Source organism: Neophocaena asiaeorientalis, unplaced genomic scaffold (genome assembly GCF_003031525.2).
Source record: "Neophocaena asiaeorientalis asiaeorientalis breed wild unplaced genomic scaffold, Neophocaena_asiaeorientalis_V1.1 scaffold432, whole genome shotgun sequence".
Lineage (NCBI taxonomy): Eukaryota > Metazoa > Chordata > Mammalia > Artiodactyla > Phocoenidae > Neophocaena > Neophocaena asiaeorientalis.
The window spans coordinates 414576-438361 of NW_020174549.1; the positions used below are offsets into that span (position 1 = coordinate 414576).

Below are 23786 nucleotides of genomic sequence, written 5' to 3' on the forward strand. Positions count from 1 at the left end.
GCTGGGCCTGTGAGCCATGGCCGCTGAGCCTGCACGTCCGAAGCCTGTGCTCCGCAACGGGAGAGGCCACAGCAGTGAGAGGCCCACGCACCGCAAAAACAAAACAAAGCAAAACCCAAACCTCCTTTGCAGATAATTTCTCCCATAAAGTAGTCACACTGCACAAACTCTGAGAATGGTGTAAGATGTATTTTGATGTGACACATTTTTCCTCAAAATAAAGTATCAACACAAAACACCTAAAAACAATGCCAAGGAAAAGAAATAAAACCTTTAAAAAGGTGTATTTTAAAGACAACTTTTTTTTTAAATCAAATGAAAAGAATATATCAAAAACTTCTTACTGGTAGAAGGAAAAGACAACCTTCTTTGCTAGAATTAACTAAGACATTACTTGTCTAGTTTAAATTACAAAATAGGGAATTCCCTGGCGGTCCAGTGGTTAGGACTCAGCACTTCCACTGCCAGGGGCCCAGGTTCTATCCCTGGTCAGGGAACTAAGATCCCACAAGCCTCATGGCACATCCAAAAAAAAAAAAAAGAAAAGAAGAAAAAGCTTAAAAGCAGAAGGCGGAAATGTTCAATTCTACATCTGGAAGAAATACATAAGTTAGTAACTTTATTTTCCTACAGAAAATATGGTCTACGTCTTACCATGTGTTGCTGATTCCTTGGTAACTATAACTGGCTGTTCATCCAGGAAGAAATCTGGTAACAAAGGATGGCCTGAAAAATTGACCCCAAAAATAATTAGGTTAATGTAACAACTTCAGTATATTAAGATTTTAACACCTGTTTAATAAACGTTACATGTTTTTATTTTATTGATCATTCTGGTGCTGTGGAAAAGACTCCCATGAGAAGTGTCAAACTATCTGACCTTCATTAAGCTAAAACGCTTTTCCTGTAATCCAGTTATCCTCCTCTCCTTCAACAAATTTCATCTTTAAGATCCAACCAAAGAGTTGCCTATTATGTTAAGCCCTTAACTGCTCTCCCAAGAGCTTTTGCCCCTTCTCACCTATCCATGCAACCCTTCTGTGCTACATCCCTCCAAAATGCTCTGGACTCATTTCCTACCTGGCGCCCCAGAGAGAAGGTGGTTCCTCATTAAGAAGAACTTGTTTCCCATCTCTGTCAATGTGTGTCTGTCTTTCCCTCTCAGAAGATTAAAAAAACTGGAGGGCAGGAATGCACCAGTCTTTGTTATATCCTAACACTTAATCATAATTCCATAATCATATTAAGTTCTCAACACTCGATAGGATTTTTAATTTAAATCAAAGTAAAAATTTTGTGCATAGTGCCATTGTGTCTTTAAAACCTAAAGTGATAATTACTGAGTACTATGACTGTACCATAAGCCAGGTACCGTGCCCAGCACATTATATACTTTACTGCATTTAGTTCTTACACAAATCCTGTGTAGAAATTATCTTTCCCTTATTTTAACCAAAAAGGAAAGTGAGGCTCAGAGAAAACAGGTGACATGCCTAAGGCCGCCCAGCTAGTGAGCAGCTGAGCAGAAATGGGAACTGGGTTATCTCCTCCCAAACTCCACTTGTTCCTAATCACTATACAATATTGCTTCCCTCACAGGATTGCTATGAAGGCTAAACAGATACTGTATATAAAGGTGTTTTTTAAAACTGCAAAGAGCTATTTAATTCAATTCAGTTCAAACTGAAGAGACAGGGATGATACAAATAGAAACGTGGTTTCTGTCACCTAGAAGCTCAACCTAATGAATAATATTTAAAATACACGTTTGCACAAATAAATACAACTCCCATTTGGGGCTATATTGTCTATTATATAGTATACTTTATACATAAATTAAAAATGCATTATCATCACCATCCTCACCTACAGTTACAACGGTAAGAATTATTTTTGAACAAGGGGCCTTCTGAGATCTTCCCAAATACCCGCTTGTACACGGGGTAGACCCTGTTCATTCACCTTCAACATTCATCATGAAGTTACTCTCAGACTGCACTTAAGAGACAACATTTGGAAAGCCCATAATCTTAAAAAGTTTTTGTAAAAAACTCACCACTGTATCATCTGTTACCATATCCTTGAAGAAAATCTTTACTATGTGGTTTTAAGGCCAACTTTAAAAACTAATTTTCATTTTTGGTTTCAAGATTTGGAAATGGTTAGAAGCTGATGTGACCGTCTCTATCTGTGCATCACTTAAAAAGCCTTCAACTCACTTCTATTTTCCCTTTCTCTGTTTTTCCAGTTGTGTTGGTCTGGGTTTTTCCTTTCATTAGGAGGACAGCTTTTAAAAGAGCATATTAATTTTATAATCACATAAACATGCACACAAAACAGATGTATGTCCACTGCAGAAAATGTGGAAAAACACATCACTACTTTTGAAAACTATATGCATTACCTGGTGTAATGGCATAGACATCAAAATTTTTTATTCCTTCTTCTTTTAAGATATTTTCATCAATAATAAAGTTGCCAGTAAAACTTTTTGGCTTTTTGAAAATGCAATATGCAGCATCTGCAATGATATCAACTTTTCTACATTGGCTTTCAATACCAGATCCTCCCAGCATATCCATAGCAGCAGTGTATATGGCTGTAGAGAAAACAAACATACACATATGTAACTCTAAATCAAGTAATAGGACTACGGGAGTAACAAGCAAGACAAATAATCTCTTTATAACTCAGGTGATGAGAAAAAGGTCCAGAGCTTAAAGGATTTGCCAAATGTTTTACTGACATAACTGGATAGACAACACATATTCCTTGCTCTACACAACACTGCCTTATAGAGTACTCCTTCATGAGACTATGGCAAAATTCAATTAGATTTCTGACTAAGGATGCTCAAAGAATTTGCATACCATTCTTGAGAGACAAGAAAGCCAGTGAGGAATAAGCAAGAGCACTGAGCTGTAAACCAGGTGACTGACATTTTTAAGCCAACTATGCCGTGACTTTTGGCAAGCTACTTTAACATCTTTCGGCCTCAGTTTCTTGTTTCTAAAATATGGAGCTCCTTTCCTAAGCTTATTTTCTCTTTTTCCTCTACTAGAATATAGAGACTCTGCTTTTCTTGTTTATCACTGTATCCCTAGTTCCTAAAACAATGACAAATATACCATAAACATTCAATAGATACTGGCTGGACTTGGGGGTCCCTTTTAAGTTCAGATACTACTTTCATTTATGAAATACTAGAAAATAAAGAGAATTAAAGGGAAGAAATTTTTTTTTTGGCCACACACTGTGGCATGCCAGATCTCAGTTCCCCGACCAGGGATCGAACCTGTACCCCCTCCAGTGGAAGTGTGGAGTCTTAACCACTGGAACACCAGGGAAGTCCCAAGGAAGAATTTTTAAATTATCTATAATCCCCCTGCCCAGAGATAATTACTATTTTTTAAATAAATTTATTTATTTGGTTTTAGTTTTGGCTGTGTTGGGTCTTCGTTGCTGTGTGTGAGCTTTCTCTAGTTGCGGTGAGCGGGGGCTACTCTTCGTTGTGGTGCATGGGCTTCTCATTGTCATGGCTTCTCTTGTTGCAGAACACCGGCTCTAAGCGCCGGGCTTCAGTAGTTGTGGCATGTGGGCTCTAGAGCACAGGCTCAGTAGTTGTGGCTCACGGGCTTAGCTGCTCCGTGGCATGCGGGATCTTCCAGGGCCAGGGACCGAACCCAGGTCCCCTGCATTGGCAGATGAATTCTTAACCACTGCACCACCAGGGAAGCCCAGATAATTACTATCAATATTTGCATATAATTCCCACTGTTTTCAGTGCATATAAATTTTAATTTTATTTATTTATTTATTTATTTTTGGCTGCATTGGGTCTTTGTTGCTGCACACGGGCTTTCTCTGGTTGCAGCGAGCGGGGGCTACTCTTCGTTGTGGTGCGTGGGCTTCTCACTGTGGTGGCTTCTCTTGTTGAGGAGCACAAGCTCCAGGCGAGCCAGCTTCAGTAGTTGTGGCACACAGGCTCAGTAGTTGTGGCTCGCGGGCTCTAGAGCACAGGCTCAGTAGTTGTGGTGCACAGACTTAGTTGCTCCGTGGCATGTGGGATCTTCCCGGACCTGGGATCGAACCCGTGTCCCCTGCACTGGCAGGCAGATTCTTAACCACTGCACCATGAGGGAAGCCCCTAATTTTTAAATTATATGTTTTTTATGAAGTAACTTGGAACTCTACCATTAATACTACATTATTAATTACACATTGTCAAACTTGTAAATAATAACTCAATTTACATATGTATTTTAGCTTACATTTAAAGCAATGAAAGTCAATTTGTTTAAATGTACTTTAGGTGTCAGAGTTTCTAGTAATTTAGATAAACTCTTCAATCCACTATTAAACCATCCTGAAATCATTACATACTGGAATAACTTACACATTTCAGTCCACAAGATGAAAAGTATATAGCTTTTAAGAGCCACTGACCCTTTTCACTCACTCAACAAATAGTTATTGAGCCTTACAAAAAAAGGCAGGCACTATTGGAGGTACTGGAGACAGATGAGTGGACAAAACAGACGGAAAGTCCCTATATTCATGGCAATTACATCCTAGCACACATCGCTCTTTCAAAGAGTGCACATTAACTTGGGGAATTTCCTAATAGCACTGAAATAGAAAATACTTCTCCGTATTTTAACTAAAATTCCTTTACTAGGAATAATTTTTTTTACTTTACCAATAGCGCAAGAGCTCTGGCCTCACTCTTAACGTGGTAGCTTATTAATAAAAAATAGCAGGGACTTCCCTGGTGGCACAGTGGTTAAGAATCCGCCTGCCATTCTGAGGGCTGTCTTTTGGTCTTGTTTATTGTTTCCTTTGTTGTGCAAAAGCTTTGCAGTTTCATTAGGTCTCATTTGTTTATTTTTGCTTTTATTTCCATTTCTCTAGGAGGTGGGTCAAAAAGGATCTTGCTGTGATTTATGTCATAGAGTGTTCTGCCTATGTTTTCCTCTAAGAAAACACAAAAAACATAGCTAACATTTATTATGTGTGTCCTGTGCTGGGCATGCTGCTACATACTTCACATACATTATCTGAATGAATTCCATGAGGTACGTACTGTTATCCTCATTTTACAGATGACAGTAGTCAGGCACAGAGGGGTTAAGTAACTTGTCCAAGGTTACAGGAGCTAGAATTCAAACACGTGGCTGCTTGACTCCAGAGCCAGGCTCTTAGCCACCGTGTGACTAATGGGCATACTTTGTTAACCAACAGTTTTGAGTTCAGTTATCATCTTACTTGCATAAACTGCAGAATTTTTCTGTAAATATTTCAGTATAGTCTACAATGAGACTATATGAATACATACACACTCCAGTCTCACTGTAGACTACATGAACGGCATGCAAATTCTTAAAAATTATTAATTAAGAATACGCCATGTAAGTATATACATGTCATGTATGTGTGTGTGCATCCATACACACACACAATGTAAGAACAAGGAATGGTATTCCCAGACAACCCACTGTTACTTTAATGACCTTTCTACGGAAGATACAAAGAAGGCACAAATAAACCCCCCAAATCAGGAAATGAGCCAAACAGTTATTCTCAACAAAGTTTCTACGATGTGAACAGGCCAACCCAACAGGTTATAAGACTTACAATAAAAACAGATTAACATGATCAATCAAGTCAAATTCCCTGATGATTTCTGGCAAAAAAAAAAATATATTCAAGATTTGTAATACACCCTGGATCACAAGAATCCTAAAAGTAGCCCTAAAACTTAAGTCTTATTAAGGAATAATTGGAAAAGTATCTGTTACCTTTTGAGTGATTCTCCTGATAACAGCTTTTTTTTTTTAAAGATGCTTTTGATGAGGACCATTTTTTTAAAGTCTTTATTGAATTTGTTACAATATTGCTTCTGTTTTATGTTTTGTTTTTTTGGCCATGAGGCATGTGGGATCTTGGCTCCCCCACCAGGGATTGAACCTGCACCCCCTGCATTGGAAGGCAAAGTCTTAACCACTGGACTACCACGGAAGTCCCTGATTACAGCTTGTTTTATTGGAAATTTGGAAAAGTATGTGAACAAATTTCTTTATGTTTTCTAAGCACAAGAAATAATTTTCGCTTTTCTTTTTTTAAGTATTTTATTGTGGAGATAAATATATATTTTAACCATTTTTTACCACATGTATATACATTTTAACCATTCTTTCTGATGACTTGGGTGCATTTTATTGGTTTTCTTTCAGGTTAACCTTTTTGTTAAAACATTTGGCTTAACTAGCCAAGCGTTTTGTTTTTAATTGATTTTTTTTTTTTTTTTAATTTTTGCTTGTGTTGGATCTCCGTTGTGGCACGCGGGATCTTCCGTTGCAGTGTGTGGGCTTCTCTCCACTTGCTGTGTGCAGGGTTCTCTCTACTTGTGGTGTGCAGGCTTCTGTCTAGTTGTGGCATGCGGGTTTTCTCTCTCTCATTGTGGCACGCAGGCTCCAGAGCGCATGGGCTCTGTAGGTGAGGCGTGCAGGCTCAGTAGTTGTGGCGCACGGGCTTAGCTGCCCCGTGGCATGTGGGATCTTAGTTTCCTGAGCAGGGACCGAACCCGCGTCCCCTGCACTGGAAGGCAGATTCTTTACCACTAGACCACCAGGGCAGTCCCAGATTAACGATTTTTAAGTGTACAGTTCTTTGGCATTAAGTACATTCACAATGTTGTGCCACTATTACCGCCATTCATTCCCAGACTTTTCAAAATATCTTTTAAAAAATTTACTGGGTTGGCCAAAAGGTTCGTTCGGGTTTTTCCATAACATATTAAATAAATTTGTTTATTATATTATAGATGTTTCGGGACTTCCTGGTGTTCCACTGTAATGAAAAAGATCCCGTATGCCTCAACGCAGATCCCACATGCCGCATCTAAGACCAGACGCAGCCAAAAAATAAATAAATTTTAAAAAATTATAGACGTTCCATGTGTTTAACATTTTATTTGGACCTCTGCATACACTATAGTATGCTCACCATTAAGTTTACTTTCCATTCATTACCATATAGTTGATCCTCTTTACTTACTTCACCCTCCCCCTCCCTTTCCCCTCCGGTACCCACTACTCTGTTCTCTGTACCCACACACAAACGTACACTCTTTTTTTTTTTAATAAATTAATTTTATTTATTTTTGTCTGTGTTGGGTCTTTGTTGCTGCATGCGGGCTTTCTCTAGTTGCGGCAAGCTGGGGCTACTCTTCGTTGTGGTGTGCGGGCTTCTCATTGCGGTGGCTTCTCTTGCTGTGAAGCACAGGCTCTAGGCGCGCAGGCTTCAGTACTTGTAGCACGCGGGCTCAGTAGTTGTGGCTCACAGTCTCTAGAGAGTGCAGGCTCAGTAGTTGTGGCGCACAGGTTTAGTTGCTCCGTGGCACATGGGATCTTCCTGGACCAGGGCTCGAACCCGTGTCCCCTGCATTGGCAGGCAGATTCCTAACCACTGTGCCAGCAGGGAAGCCCCCACACGTACATTCTTGTATGTACACACTGAACCGAAGATATCACTGATTATAAAGTGTACCACTGACAGGGACTTCCCTGGTGGCACACTGGTTAAGAATCCGCCTGCCAATGCAGGGGACACGGGTTCGAGGCCTGGTCCGGGAAGATCCCACATGCCGCAGAGCAACTAAGCCCATGCACCCATAACTACTGAGCCTGCACTCATGAGCCACAACTACTGAGGCCATGTGCTGCAACTACTGAAACCCATGCGCGTAGAGCCCGTGCTCTGCAACGAGAGAAGCCACTGCGATGAGAAGCCTGTGCACTGCAATGAAGAGTAGCCCCCACTCGCCACAACTAGAGAAAGCCTGTGCGCAGCAACAAAGATCCAACGCAGCCTAAATAAATAAATTAATTAATTAAAAAAGAAAACAGTGTACCAGTGAGGATAAAAACCCTGCCAATTAAACTACAATATATCATCAACTGTAAGAGCAACCTGATATCAAAGATGTAAAAATGTGAAAACATGGGCATCTCAGAATCAGTGAAATACGGTATAAACTGCTTAACCTTTTTGGTAAGTAGGTCCCTTGAAAAACGGAAACCAGTTTTGGTTTCTAGTACCAAGAGAGGCCAGCTGCCACCCTGTCACCTTGACCTCCCTGGTTAGCTGAGTTCCCACGTCTACATGTAATGTGGTCCAGGTGACAGAGGACTGCAGCTATTCTGTGATGCTTTAGTTATCTTCCTCTCCACTGCCATTGCCAAGTTCAGGAGCCACCAGTTCCAGACTCCCCACCCCAGCTCACATGAAACCTATCCAAAAGTGGACCTTTGGGACTTCCCTGGTGGTCCAGTGGCTAAGACTCCGCACTCCCAGTGCAGGGGGCCTGGGTTCAATCCCTGGTCATGGAACTAAATCCCACATGCTGCAACTAAAGGTCCCGCATGCCGCAACTAAAAAAAGATCCCACATGTTGCAGTGAGGATCCCGCACGTGGTAATGAAGATCCCGTGTGCAGCTACTAAGACCCAACACAGTCAAATAAATAAATATTTTTTTAAAAAGTGGAATTTCCTCTCCTACCACACTTGTTCTGACCAATCCAGATGCAAGACGCAGCAGGCATTTTCAATAGCCCTCATCCCTCCTCCCCTCCCCACCCTCCACGTCAGCAGAAACTATGAAATGGGTTTTATAAAATGAGAAAATTATAGTTTTGAAGGTGACATAGTCGGGTGCCTGAGATACTCATGTCGTGGAACTACTAAAGGCATGCTTTCTAGTCCGTTTTCTGGATGTGTTGAATTCACTGGCTAGAAAGTTCTAGACCCAAAAGGGGTAATGTAGCCAGTGTAGAGAAGGAACACCGAGCCAGGGAGGACAAAAAGTGTGGACCAGGACACTGTTTCGATTGTAGATAATATATGTCACACTGCACTCATTTCATTAAGAGCAATAAATCTCCTCTTCCTGGAAGGGCAGTAACATTGGGAGATTGCTTCTGGTTCCAGCATAAAGAAAGAACCACTCTACTCAATCCAGAAAGAAGACATGTGCTTTTTAAATAGAGGCCTCCCAGACAGCCAGGAGCATGAACACCCTCTCAAATCCATTCTCATTGCCTCCATCATGAATAATGCAATATTCTAGCTAGGTTTCCTGCCTCCTCTTTCCACAAACTTACAAGTCATCCTATATTCAGATGCCAAGTTAAACTTCCTAAACCTCATCAACAAACCACCGCTCCTCTTTTCCTTCTTCTTCTTATTTTTCTCCTGCTTCTAAAACTCTCAAGTGGCTCTCTGCTGAATAAATTCAAGCTCCTAAACTCGGCAATCAAGCCCCTTGGGCTTAGTTTGTCCATCTTCCCCACAACCTCATACTTCCCCCCCCCCAACATTCAGGCCAATATGAACCCATTTGCAGATGCTCAAGTTCAGAGGGAAATAAATAGCCCACACCCCATCATGGGTACAGTATATTAAACCCCTTGTAGTTCTACCAAACACATGGTATCGTCCCATACTGCAGCCTTTTTTGTTCGCTCTGCCAGGAATGCCTTGCCCAGTCTCCTTCTTGCTAACTCCAATATTCTCTTGTGGTCTCAGTTCAATAGTTCCAGTAGAAAACAACCTTTCCTAACCTTTAATCTGAAATACATGGCCCTCTTGTTACGTTTTAAAAGTATCCCGTACATAATTCATTATGCCGTGTATCATATGGAACACGACCGTCAACTGAATTCACTATGCTATACAAATCTAGGACCCAAATGATACCAATGGTTCCAAGATGTCTAGTCAATCTAAAATGAACATCTCTAAGCTAAAGCAAAGTCTCAGCAGTGAGCTGATTTCTTCTTCCAATCCTGATACTGTCCTCCACATTCCCTGTCATACAATGTTCTCCCCCTTCCTTATATAAGCTTTGTTCAGAATGCCTATCTTGGACCTAGGTAGAAGGAAATCATACTGCACTTTCATTCATTCATAAAATACTTATTTAATGTCTACAATGACTATAATAAAATGAACAAAACAGATACTGTCTCTACCTTCAAGAAGCTTTTCTAGTGCTCGCTTCGGCAGCACATATACTAAAATTGGAACGATACAGAGAAGATTAGCATGGCCCCTGCGCAAGGATGACACGCAAATTCGTGAAGCGTTCCATATTTTTTAACACACCATTGTAGAGCAATTATACCCCAATAAAGATGTAAAAAAAAAAAAAAAAAAAAAAAAGAAGTTTTTCTAGCAAGAAAGACATTAAACAGGGACTTCCTTGGTGGTCCAGTGCTGAAGAATCTGCCTTCCAATGCAGGGGACGCGGGTTCGATCCCTGGTCAGGGAAATAAGATCCCACATGCTGCGGGGCAACTAGGCCCACACACCACAACTACTGAGCTCATGCGCCTCAACAAAAGAGCCTGCATGCCACAAACTACGGGGCCCACACGCTACAGAGCCCGCACCACAACCAGAGAGAGAAAACCCACACGCCACAGCTAGAGAGAAGCCCGCACGCCGCAGCTAGAGAGAAGCCCGCACCACAACCAGAGAGAGAAAACCCACACGCCACAGCTAGAGAGAAGCCCGCACGCCGCAGCTAGAGAGAAGCCCACGCACCGCAATGAAAGATCCCTCATGCCTCAACGAAGATCCCGCATGCCTCAACGAAGATCCTGCATGCCGCAATGAAGACCCGACACAGCCCCCCAAAAGAAGACATTAAACAATTATAGTTATAAAATCAGCAATTTAATTTCAAATGTTATAAGTGATATGAAGGAGATGTCCAGATTACTAAATCTAGTGGTCAGTCCCCATCTTGTAAGAGCTATGAGCAGCATTTGACACAACTGATCACTCCTCTTCTTCCTTGAAACACTTTCTCCAATTGGCTTTCAGGACATCATACTCTTTGATTTTCTTCCTACCTTACTCTCCTATGTGGATTTTTTCCTCTCCTTCCCAACCTCTTAACATTGCAATTGCCAATGATACTTTCTCTTCTTCTATTCACTCTCTAGCTGACATCATCTAGCCTTGTGACTCTATATGCTATCTATATGCTGAAAATCCACAAATTCCATCTCCAGCCTGGACCTCCTTCATGACCCCCAGACTTCCAAACCCAAGTGCTTACTGACCATCTCCACTTGGATGCTCAATCACAATGCCCCAAACTGAATTTGTTCCCCAACCTCCCCTGTCTGTAGCATTCCCTCATCTCAGTTGATGGCAACTCCATTATTCCAGTTACTAAAGCCAAAGTAATTTTGGAGTCATCCTTGGCTCTTCTTTTTGTCTTATATCCTATATCTAATCCATCAGCACATCTTGTTGGTACTAACTGCAAAAAATATCAGAATCTGACCACTCTCTGCCTCTGCTATCACCCTGGTCACAGCTACTAATATCTGTGCCTAGGTTACTCCAATAGCCTCCAAACTGGTCTCCCTATTTCTCCTTTTGCCCTATGAGAATCTATTCTCAGCAGAGCAGCCAGAGAGATTCTTTTACACATTTAAAAGAGTCAGGCCCCTCCTCTGCTCAAAACCTTGCAAAAGCTCCTCATTTCACTCATAGAGTAAAAACCCAAGTCTTGGCAAGAACCGTACAACATCTGACCATTTCCTCATAAGCATCATCTCCTCACTTCCTACCACTCTCCCCTCACTCCAGCCACACTGGCCTTCTGCCTGCTCTTTCATCATTGCCAAGCAGGCTCACCTCAGAGGACCTTTCAAGGGCCTATGTCTTCTGTCTTCAATGCTTTTCCCTCAAATACCCCATTGACTAACACACCCCCAAGGTGAACTCCATCACCTCCTTACTTGAAGACTTCTACACTCAAATGTCACCTCAAAAAGGCTAAACCTTTCTACCCTATTTAAAATTGCAACCTATCCTCCCTAACACCTGAGCCTTCTAATCTCCCTTACCTTCTACTTTTTCCATAGCATTATCACCTTCTAGCATATTACATAGTTTGTTATTCATTATGTTAAATGTCTATTGTGTCTCTCCCAATTATACTATAAGTTCCATAATGGCACATATTCTTGTCCACTTTGTTCTCTGATGTACCTTAAGCAACTAGAACAGAGCTTAGCACATAACAGGTGTCCAGCAAATATTTGCCGATGAATAAAATCTCAAATTTTTAGCATTAGACTAGGCTTCTTCTCACTTTGTTACCCCAGAATCCCAAAGACCTAAAGATTAGAGGAGTGGAGGCAAGGAAAGAAGGACAAAGTGTAAATGATGGCAACAAACTCTTTCATCTCTCGCATTGAGAGGTAAACTCTCTGAAGGCAAGGACTGCATCACATTCATCTTCGTACCCCCAGGTACCTTGTGCATAGTAGATACTTAATAAATTATCTGTTGAGTACATAATGAATAAATAGCACAGAGAACTGTGCCTGGCATATAAAAATGTTTGGAAGATGAATGAATATAAAGCGTCAAGTAACATAATAGAGGTACCAAGAGGGAAACACTATGCTCAGACTTTATCTCAGAGACCTCCCTTTCTAACTGCCTGACTCTCACTATCTATCAACACTGGTAACAGCAATGATTAAGGCAGGGGGAGGAGGTTGAGAAAGGATGAGAGAAGGAAAAGAAGTTGAAAAAAACGAGGCACAATAAAGTGTGAGCTTTTAAACTTTTTTACTGTGATTCACAAGTAACACTTTTTATCAGCATGACTAAAAACACATAATACCTACACATATACACTCACAAACATATACCTATTTCACTTATATATGACATTTATATATGAAAAAAGTTTATGAAACAACATTGACTCTTACTATATGCAATGCTCTCTAATATTTTCTATTTTATTCAATTAGAAATAAAATGAAACAACAACAGAATTCTGGCTGCTACCTAGTAGATTTCACAATCCACTAAATTGATTTCATGCCTCACTAAATTGATTTCATGACTCACCAATGAGTCTTGACATGTAGTTTGAAAAGTATTGTAGAAGCAGTTTTTTCACTCTCATCTTTGCCTCACTGCAATGAATATCACTCTCCAGAAAATCTTAAAAGAATTGTGTCTGCTACAGTAACATAAGGGAAACGAAGAAGCAATAAATCATGGTTCTGATCCCACAGTAGGTCAAGGCATAAAGAATCTTAGTCAAACTTCAGATGGAATTTAAAAAAATTGATTCCTCCTTAAAAAATTAAAAATAGAACTACCATATGATCCAGCAATTTCACTTCTGGGTATTTACCCAAAGAAAACAAAAACACTAATTCAAAAATATATATGCACACCAATGTTCACTGCAGCATTATTGACAATAACCCAGATATGGAAGCAACCTAAATGTCCATTGATGGATAAATGGATAAAGAAGATGTGGTGATACACACACACACACACACACATACACACACACACACACACAATGGAACATTACTCAGCCATTAAATAAATTAAATCTTGCCATTTGTGACATGGATGGATCTAGAGAGTATTATGCTAAGTGAAATGTCAGACAAAGACAAATATCATATGATCTCACTTATATGTGGAATCTGAAAAACAAAATAAACAAACAAAACAAAATGAAAACAGACTGATAGATAGAGAACAAACAGGTGGTTGCCAGAGGAGAGTGGGTTGAAGGGTGGGGAAAAATATGTGAAAGGGATTAAGAGGTACAACCTCCAGTTATAAAATAAATAAGTCACAGGAATGTAATATGCAGCATAAGGAATATGGTCACTAATACTGTAATAACTTTGTATGGAGACAGATGGTTACTAGACATATCGTGGTGATCATTTCACAATGTATGCAAATGTCAAATCACTATGCAGTACACCTGCAACTAACATAATATTGTACGTCAACTATATTTCATTTAAAAATTTTTTTTAATTCCTGGAGTTCTTATGAAAAAAGATAGTGGCTAGAGAGCTGGCTGCAACGGCTAAATTATCCTAAGAGTTGAATTAGCAACATATCCCAGGGCTCCATAAATTCTCACCCACAGCCCCTTGTTCTCCCAGCTTCAATACCATAGACCGTTAGGTCTTTCACTACTGCCTGGAGCTGAGGAAATCTCCTCACCTAGTATACAGCAGATGGGAAGAAAAAGAAATCCATCATTTGTTTCTAAGCTACAACTCTGGGTACAGTTCACACTGCTATATGTGGCAGTTCCATTCAAGAGTACCTCTAGGGCTATCATAATTTGCAAAATTACTGAATTAAGTGTTCTTCTAACAGACAGCAGTGTTTGTTGATTCTTCCTGTGTCTGGATATTGGATCGCCTTAGCTGCACTGCACTTTTTGTCTCTCCACTGCTCTATTCACCCTTAGATAATTTAAACAACGGCAACCTTGGCAGCAGGGGCAAGTGGAGTGGTCTCTGCCCCACGGGTGGGTAATACAGCAGATGTACCAGTTACTGAATCCATTTGGAGGCCTAAAGGAGAATTCTCCCTGGTCTCCTCACTGTTCAGCCTTAAGGGTAGGAAATACTTCTCTCACCTGTTGAATTACCCAGGTAAGGGCCTCAGATCCTCCATGGGCTGAGCCCTCTCCAGGAACTTCTGAGTATTAATTCTCCCTCCAATGCTCTCTACTGGCCCCATTCTGTCCTCTGGCCCAGAGGGGAATAACCTCCTTCAAGCTTCTCAGTTACTCCTCTTACAGAATCCATGTCTTGCTCATTCCTTCCATGTCCTGCCTGCCTGCCACCCCAACAACCTGCTCCACTCCGGGGAGTTGCCTGGTCATTGGAAAGGGTGGACAGCAAGGCCATAAGTTTCAACAGTCACCTTCTCAGAAACCCCCTGTACCCTCAAATAAGTGAAAAGATTCTAGTCTGCAATCTGTATGCTTCAAGTGAAGAATATGAAGATACTTTCAAAGGGAATCCAAAATTATCATTCATTCAAAAAACACCTAAGTGACCACTGAATGGAGGGCACTGTCCTAGGAGGAGACACACCAGTTTGACCCCTAAGGAGTTTCCTTGGAAAGGGGTCACACTAATTTACATGTTGGAGTACTGATGTTAGTGCAACAAAGGTTCTGTTAAATACATAAAATGAAAAAGTGATTCCCACTACATTTTCCCTTTATCATACTTTTGTGGGGTAGGATTGTCATTTAGATTTAAGAGGAAAGTACTTAAGGTTTTTCACAGGCATTATCTATTAAGTATATGAAAAAACATATAATAGATATAGTTCGTCTTTTCTTTTACCTCCTTTAAGCTGTTTTGATATATAAGTGGAGAATAAGAACCCACAAGGACAAGCTTTCCCTTTCTGTCATTTTTACTGACTTTCCCTCATGTTTATACAACATATTCCCTAGCCTGCACCCATCAGCTTCCATCATACATTTAACTCTAAAGCTGCATACCCAGCCATATGCACGTTATTCTGTCACCTAAAGGGGATCTAGGCACTCTGTGAAGTCAGAACTCATGTGAAAGTACAGAAAAGTTGGTTTTTCATAAAGGAAAAAGACAAAGTAGTAAGAATACCAGAAAGTAAAGAAGCATTTGCTGGGATGTGTGAGGAGAAAACAAAAGTATGAGAATCTACAGAATTTTCTGAGGTACCAAAGATAGTGATGGAAAAAAGGTTAGGGAAATGCAGATGGCTTCCTGTTGCCTTTAATGAGACTCTTCAAGTGTTCCTGGGTTCAGTGTTTCTAGTACAGCAATCATGTAGTCATGCAGATCAAGTCAAAGCTAGAGGTGACTGAAAAGGGCCTTTTATGCACAATAAAAAGTTGAACTTTTTTCCCAACAGACAGACTGAGGTTACCTTTGACAGTCTACTCACTCGCACCCCACCCCACCCAGCAAAGAGGGTCAAAGACAATAAATGAGAATCCAATAAATGGATTTTTTGTAAGTACATACCTGTTTTAGGCCACAATGCATTGACTGCAATTTCACCTTTAAATTCTTCTGCCATTCCAAGCACACACATAGACATACCATACTTAGCAATGGTGTAAGCTGAAAGAAACCACCAAGAATTTAATTAAGAAAGAAATTAATCTGTGAATTTAAATAACCAATTTCTTTCTATTACTATTCCTTCCTCGATATATTTTTTCAGAATTATTTAATAATAATAGAAAACATAATTTTAATTTACTATTTTTAAAAGAACAATTTTTATAGAAGTAACTGTAGTTTTATGGAAATGGTTTTTATATATATCAGGGATGAACCACTTTTACATACTTCCATCCTAAAATTAGATTCAAAGAAAAAAGACGGTAATAAACTTTCACTTCTCTTAATATTATGGGAGTAAGTTACATTATTGTTTCTTAATCTGGTTTTTTTCCTTTTCTTTTTTAAAAAAATGAAAGTGACCATTTAAAGGAAAACTACTACTAGTAAAACATAAACAAAAGGTTGCAAATTCATTTAACCTAGTCTATTAAAACAGAACTCCTTTTGGTTTTGTTCTATGGGTTCCTACTTCAACTGCCTTCCTTTCCAAATTTTACTGAATTATGTTGAAATAAGGATAAGTATCTGACACAACTATTTCCGAGGAGGCACCTATACATAAACCTTGTTATTTAGCATACTCACCTTAAATCACTAGCTTTCTGTGAAAGGTAAAGTATTCCATGGACCGTTTTCACCAACTTTACTGAAGAATAAGTTACATACAATAAAACACACCCACTGGGACTTAAGAGAGCTTTCTAGGACAGGGATATCCATATCTCCATTTGATTATTGGTTATACAGGTGTATACGTTTGTCAAACCTCATCAGAGTGAACCATTAACATCTGTGCATTTTATTTAATGTAAATTACACCTCAATTTTTAAAATTAAAGATAAAAGATTAAGAATCTACTTACAAAATGCTATCAATTTCTGCATAGAAAATTTAATGTTGAACGCTATGTACAAATTGTGATTACATCATAGATATACTGGTTTAATACAAAACAAATTGACTAAACAAGCCATCCCCTCATCCTACCACCTACCACAGTGCTGTTTGAACCACAGTGGATTTAGGTTCAGCGGTGGGCTGAGATTGAGGATATGAGCAATTTTACTCTTTTTCAAATAAGGAATGCATGCTTTAGATCTGAAAGCAAAAGAAAACACAAGTCAAGTTATTAGCTTTCTAACAGCTTCATTACTTTCTTAAGTTATATTTTAAACTACTTCTACAGAGCAACTGAACTTGTTCAATAACCGGCAGGGTACTTCTGTTGGTTTTCTTTGTTGTTGTTCCCCCACTTACCTGGAATGCAGATAGGAAAAGCAACTAATATTCATCCTTTGAAGCTATGCATAATGGCCTGACAATATGATCTGCTTGATGAAAATAATCAATTCCGTGGCACACTAGCCTTAAATCCAACTTAGATTATCTTCAACTACATCCTTCCAAGTCGGACAGACCTAGGTTCAAATCCTCCTTCTGCCCTTCATTGTGTAATCTGGGGCAAAATATATAGTATTCTAATTCTTAGTTTTCTCACTTGTAAATGTTGGTAATACCTGCTACTATCTAGGATTGACCAAGGGATTAAAATGAGATGATACATATGAGATACTTAGAACAGTGCATATATTAAACATGAGATAAACAACTGCTATTATTAGTATTACAGATTCTGATTTTTTTTCTTCTTAGTAGGTATAGTATTCCTACCACACTGGAACTGTAATTTAATAACATGAACTCCCAATACATAACCAAATTTAATTTGTACCAATATGCAATGCAATGTTCCTTTGCAGGCAATATTTAGTTGTTTGTTTTTTAAACCCTTTCAGAAAGGTAGATAATTTATTTTACAAAAGACACAGGTCCAATATTTGGAAATGTTTAATTATTAAGCTATAGTATATAGCTTAATAACATATTGTAGCTTAATAATTTTAGTTTTTAGTTTTATTTCACATTCAATAACTTCTAGGACTTGAAACTTGTCCATTCTTCTTAAGTCTGTTTCTTTATTACCAATCTACAACATTCTTGTTACCATCTACAATGTGTTTTTTTTTTTTGCAATGTCTTTTTAAGTTTATAAACCAAATACAATCAACATCACTAAAGGGTTTTTGTACATATTGTTTTTCTATTACAAAGGTGCTTCACTCTTATCGGGGTGAGGTAGAGAAGGGCAAACAATATTACAGCTGTTTGTCATAGAACAGTGAAGCTGCACGTCAAAGCATCAACAGGAAACAACCTATTCCAAGCAATAAGACCATATTTCACACTCAAGGGAAGGAGTTCATTTCATTTACATTACAAACATGAGCTTCTCTGATATATTAGACAAAACCTTTCCACCTGCACTTTGCTTGCCTAACCCTCAGCGTTACTAACCCTAATCAGGTACGGTTTCCATGGCAACATGCCCTATCTTACACATTATATTGAAAATTCTTAGCACCACGCTTAGATACTAATACCTTGAGCTTAATAAAATAGCTAAGTTTACTAGAAACTTACTGTATGCTAGGCACTGCACTTATTAGTTATTACCTTCACATGAATTATTTTACTTAATCAGGGTTGTAAGCTCCAAGGCCTATGGGGCATTTGAGTAAATGAATAAAGTGAGCTGGGTATAAGAAAGAGCAACAGTTCAGAAATAAAATTGAGCCTTATTACTGAATTTCTATAAGCATTTAACATGACACAAACACATATAATACTGGAGATTATATAATTAATTAAAACTTAGAAATACAAATAAGGATCTGCATTCTACCTCCTGTCTTCCAACCCTGTTTCTTTAAACCACTAGAACATAAGACATAGGCCACAGGGCCCTGGGCACCAGGGATCAGGAAGCAGCTCCAGATCCTTGCTGAAATCTCCAAATAGGTCAGTTCTTTGGGCCTTCCCCTACTCTCTCCCTGAGGATGCTTCTCAGGCTTCCCTGAGAAAACAATCTGTACTTATCTTCTGTGAATGAAATGAGTGTCACTAAATAAAAAACAAAACAAAAATTTAAATGGAAATATCTCATTATGAATTTCTCTTTTATAATGTATGCCTTTCATAGAGGACCAAAAACCTGACACCCTTTGTTTGGTTCAAAGGTCAATGTCAGGTCTTTCAACTGGCATTGTAAAATGCCTTTAACTGGGAACAATTTTATTTAAAACTAGCTGTTAACAGGGACTTTCCTGGTGGCACAGTGGTTAAGAATCCACCTGCCAATGCAGGGGACACGGGTTCAAGCCCTGGTCCAGGAAGATCCCACATACCACAGAGCAATTAAACCCCTGTGCCACAACTACAGAGTCCACATGTCGCAACTACTGAAGCCCATGCGCCTAGAGCCAGTGCTCCACAACAAGAGAAGCCACTGCAATGAAAAGCCCGTGCACGGCAACAAAGAGTAGCCCCCGCTCACCACAACTAGAGTAAGCGCATGCGTAGCAACGAAGACCCAATGCAGCCAAAATAAATAAATAAATAAATAAATTTTATTTTAAAAAATAGCTGTTAATAAATATAGGAACTTTCAACAGTGAATAGAATCTTTGCTTTAAAAAAGGGTTTTAGGGCTTCCATGGTGGTGCAGTGGTTGAGAGTCCACCTGCCAATGCAGGGGACACGGGTTTGTGCCCTGGTCCGGGAAGATCCCACATGCCGCGGAGCGGCTGGGCCCGTGAGCCATGGCCACTGAGCCTGCGCGTCCGGAGCCTGTGCTCCGCAACGGGAGAAGCCACAACAGTGGGAGGCCCACGTACCGCAAAAAATAAAAATCAAAAAAATAAAAAAGGGTTTTATTTTAGGGTATCTATTCCTGAGATATTTGTAGATCTATTACTCCAACGTACTCATATTTAGTTTTTAGTACCTTAGTGCCCTACAGCTTATGTATTCCATTTGTAGTTCTTCAACTGCACAAATAGTTTTCATTCATAAAGGTAATTTTAAAGTTAGTTCATTTTCCTATACTGGATTTTTTGGTTTTGTTTTGAACTGAACAAATCTATAAACAGGAGTGTAGTTTAGGCCATCACTTTCATTTTTGGAAAATAACCTTGTTATAGGAAAGGGGACAAATTATTCTTGACAAATGGGTTTTCCAAAGACAAAATTTCACAAGGAATGAGCAATGAGAATCATATACTTGTGTTTCCGTAAGTCATAATGTCAGCTAAAAAAGCCAAGTCTTTGACCCAATCTTTGCTTGGGAACTGAGTTGGGAATTTTCTCTTGGGTGGCAAAAAAGAATTGATTTCTTTCTAATCAAAAACAAAATCTCTACAACAATACACCACAACCACACAACCTTGTCACAGAACTGACAGTCACTTTGTATTCAACATGAGTAAAGCACTGAATAGTCTGTATTTCAAACCACAGAAGTCTATTTAATTCTTAGAATTCATAACGGCCCGTTTTTAACTTTTTAGCAAGAGCTATTCCTAGTGAACAATACAATGAACAAACTTAATTTCTACACCTCTGTGAAACACTTCTACATTAGTTTAGACTTGTATAAGTTTAAAGTTAACCCTGACCATCACAGCCACACTGTCTATACCACTTTTTGTTTTTTATTTACTTTGGGCTGCATTGGGTCTTTGTTGCTACGTGCGGGCTTTCCCTAGTTGCAGCCAGCGGGGCCACTCTTCGTTGAGGTGTGCAGGCTTTGCATTGCGGTGGCTTCTCTTGTTGCAGAGCATGGGCTCTAGGCACACAGGCTTCAGAGTTGTAGTGCGTGGGCTCAGAAGCTGTGGCTCGCGGGCTCTAGAGCGCAGGCTCAGTAGTTGTGGCACACAGGCTTAGTTGCTCCACGGCATGTGGGATCTTCCTGGACCAGGGCTCAAACCTGTGTCCCCTGCATTGGCAGGCGGATTCTTAACCACTGAGCCCCCAGGGAAGTCTTGATTACCACTTTTGATAAACCCACATTACATTTTCTAAAACATTTCTCAATCCTCAAGTCATTTCCTGATGTTCATGTCATGAGTATCCAGTCTAAAAAACTTTAATCACATCAAAATTATCCTGACACCATAAATAAATATAACTGGGTGGGTGGAATATTTATTCCTGTGGCTTCGTCATCTATAATAGAAACTGCCACAAATGATTTACGTTTTTCATGCATCGTGCCCTTCTAACCCTTAATTCAGCAGGAATAGTATTCCTGGTTAGGTTTATATTTTTAAACACTTATTTAAATGAGTGTTTACATTCAATCAAAATTCTTTCACAAAGTTACCAGCTGTAAAATATTTTGATGCCCAGATAATTTCTTCTTGTAACACATAACTGCATCACACAGCAGCATTGCTTATTTTATTTGAAAGTAAACACAAACCTATTGAAATGTTAGTCCTCTTTCTAGTTCATTAAGTTTTTCACCATAATCTTTTCAATATGCTTGCCACAGATCTTACTATGGTTTGATTCTCTATGGTTTCCATTCAGGAGGAATATAGGTTACACACTGAATTTATAGAAATATGCCCCACATCTACAAAGAAGCAAGCTCTCAACCATTTTACTTGCACATATGGCCCTCTTGGCATATGTCTCATTTTCCCACTTCAGATAGAGACATGGGTATGAGAAATATTTTACTTTCTCCTTTAATAGAAGAAGGAAAAGTGCAAGCCAATGATAAGTGGCAACTTTTTAGCCTGCCCTCAGCATCCAGAGACAATGGTGCCCAGTCCCCATCTGATAACGCAGTTGATACTCTGCCACTGGGCTATGGTAGCTAACTGTTGCCGTGTGGGAACACTGTCTCTATGTGGCCAATGTTTCAAGAAAGCCAGAAATCGGGATTTTTGTGTAAATCTCCTGATTTTTTTCATGTAGGCAGCTAATGAAATTATGAATATAGGTAACTAATAAAAACAAAATGTTTAACACTGCCAGAGCCAAGTTTTGCAGATCCAAAAACACACATCCAAGGGCAAAGTTCAAAATTAAAGACAAATTTTACATTTAACCCTTATTACCAATCTTATGACATACTTCTCTATTATCCCCATTTTACAAATGAGAAAACAGACTCTGCAAGAGCTTAAGTTACTTGTACAAGCTCATGAAGATAGTGAGTCATGAAGGGTGGGGGGTGAAATCTGAATCCTCAAAGGAGTCTGCCTCCAAAGCCGAAGTTCCTAACCACCTGTTCTATGCAAACGTATAAGGCAGATATACACAAGTACATATAAGGCAGATAAGAAAGTTCTGTGCTGATCTGCCCTTATATCCACATGAAAAATGGTAGAACCCGAAGGTAAATAAACAGATAAACAAATGGACAAACAAACAAGAGTGGACTAGGTCTGACCAATCCAGAACACAACAGGACTACATTTGCTCTCATTCTATATTTGATATTTTCCCTGACACTGCCTAAGACAGCATTAGCCTTTTTCAATTACATTAAAATGGGATTCATAATGAGCTTCTTGTTATTTACATAACTAAAACTCCAGTGTTTTCAGAGGAAGAGACTACTGCAGGTTTGCCAGAAGACTTGGTATGCATATATATATATTTACTCATGCAAATGTTTGAAAATGTTTGAGCTATACTTTAGTCTTTATTAGAATCACAGAGAAAAGGCACTCTGAATAAAACTATTTAAAATGCTACCTAGTGACTTGGAGCACTTTTAGGCCTTTATAAGGGTTGACTAGATTTTAAGCTGTATTCCTAACCTATTCAAATCTGTTTACAACTAGTTCTCTGACAAAATACTGCAACACTCTCTCCCACAGGTCTTTAACTTACGTAAGATAGGTGCCTCTGGTGTTGATGTTCATCATCAAATCCACTTTCTTTGTAGGTGTTTCCAATGTGTTGGTCAAGCTAATAGCACTGGCATTATTCACCAGAATATCAATTCCTGTATTCAAATAATCAACTTCTTAGTAATGTAATTTAGACTTTATAACAAAAAGAAATAAAAAACATTCACTCTATATAGTTGAAGCCCGAGTTCACAAATACTTCCTTTAGATAATATGACTGACGAATACACCAATGCAAGACTCAGTAGGCACGTCAAAACAGCACCCAAATGATTTTCACTGGCACATGGAGACCATAACCAGGGCTCCACAGGAAACTGCAAAGAAGCTTAGTCCTTAGTGGTTTGTAGCTCCCGTCCTTATCTGTTCTCTTACTTCCTGGTCTTCCCTCCTTGTCTCCAAGAACCTTAGGTCAATTTCCTTAAAGTTTCCCACCCCCCCCATCATCTTTCCAAGGCCTGTCTCCCTTCCAAGCACACCGGTCTGCCTCCTCTCAAAGGCCCTTACTTAAATGCAAGAGCTCCTTTCTGGTCTTGGGAACTGGGAAAAGAGAAATGACCTAGAGTTTAAATTCCAGGCAAATCATGAAAATAGATCAGGTTTGTTTTGGTAACTTATACACAAAATAAATTTAGAATAATGATTATTTCTGCATATTCTATCCAGTCCTTATCCATATGTAACATTTATGGTTACAAGCTTAAATAATGTTAAATGAAAATGGTAAAATACAAAAGCATCTCAAACACATTTCTGCATTTCTACATGGCCTTCATAATTCTTTTCCTTTAAATTGAAGTACAGCAGATTTACAATGTTGTGTTAATTTCTGCTGTACAGCAAAGTGACTCAGTTATAGATATATATACATTCTTTTTTATATTCTTTTCCATTATAGTTTATTTCAGGATACTGAATATAGTTCCCTGTGCGATACAGTTGGACCTTGTTGTTTATGCATTCTATTCAATATATGTAATAGCTTGCATCTACTAACCCCAAACTCCCCATCCCT

The 23786-nt window shown here is 39.2% G+C and overlaps 1 protein-coding gene and 1 non-coding gene across 3 annotated transcripts in view; one reads left to right on the forward strand and one right to left on the reverse strand.

Annotated features, from left to right (window-relative positions):
* The window catches only part of HSDL2 (hydroxysteroid dehydrogenase like 2), a 69177-nt gene that overhangs the window by 21510 nt on the left and 23881 nt on the right, over window positions 1–23786 (reverse strand). For both annotated transcript variants that reach the window (XM_024757273.1, XM_024757272.1), the window contains exons 4-8: window positions 22752–22866; window positions 16999–17102; window positions 15899–15997; window positions 2405–2599; window positions 655–726 (exon numbers count right to left, since the gene is read on the reverse strand). In XM_024757273.1, the coding sequence (XP_024613041.1) occupies window positions 655–726; window positions 2405–2599; window positions 15899–15997; window positions 16999–17102; window positions 22752–22866 (585 nt within the window). The remainder of the gene's footprint in view (window positions 1–654; window positions 727–2404; window positions 2600–15898; window positions 15998–16998; window positions 17103–22751; window positions 22867–23786) is intronic.
* LOC112407856 (U6 spliceosomal RNA) lies at window positions 10052–10158 on the forward strand. Its single transcript, XR_003004843.1, has one exon. It is a non-coding gene; the product is annotated as a U6 spliceosomal RNA (small nuclear RNA).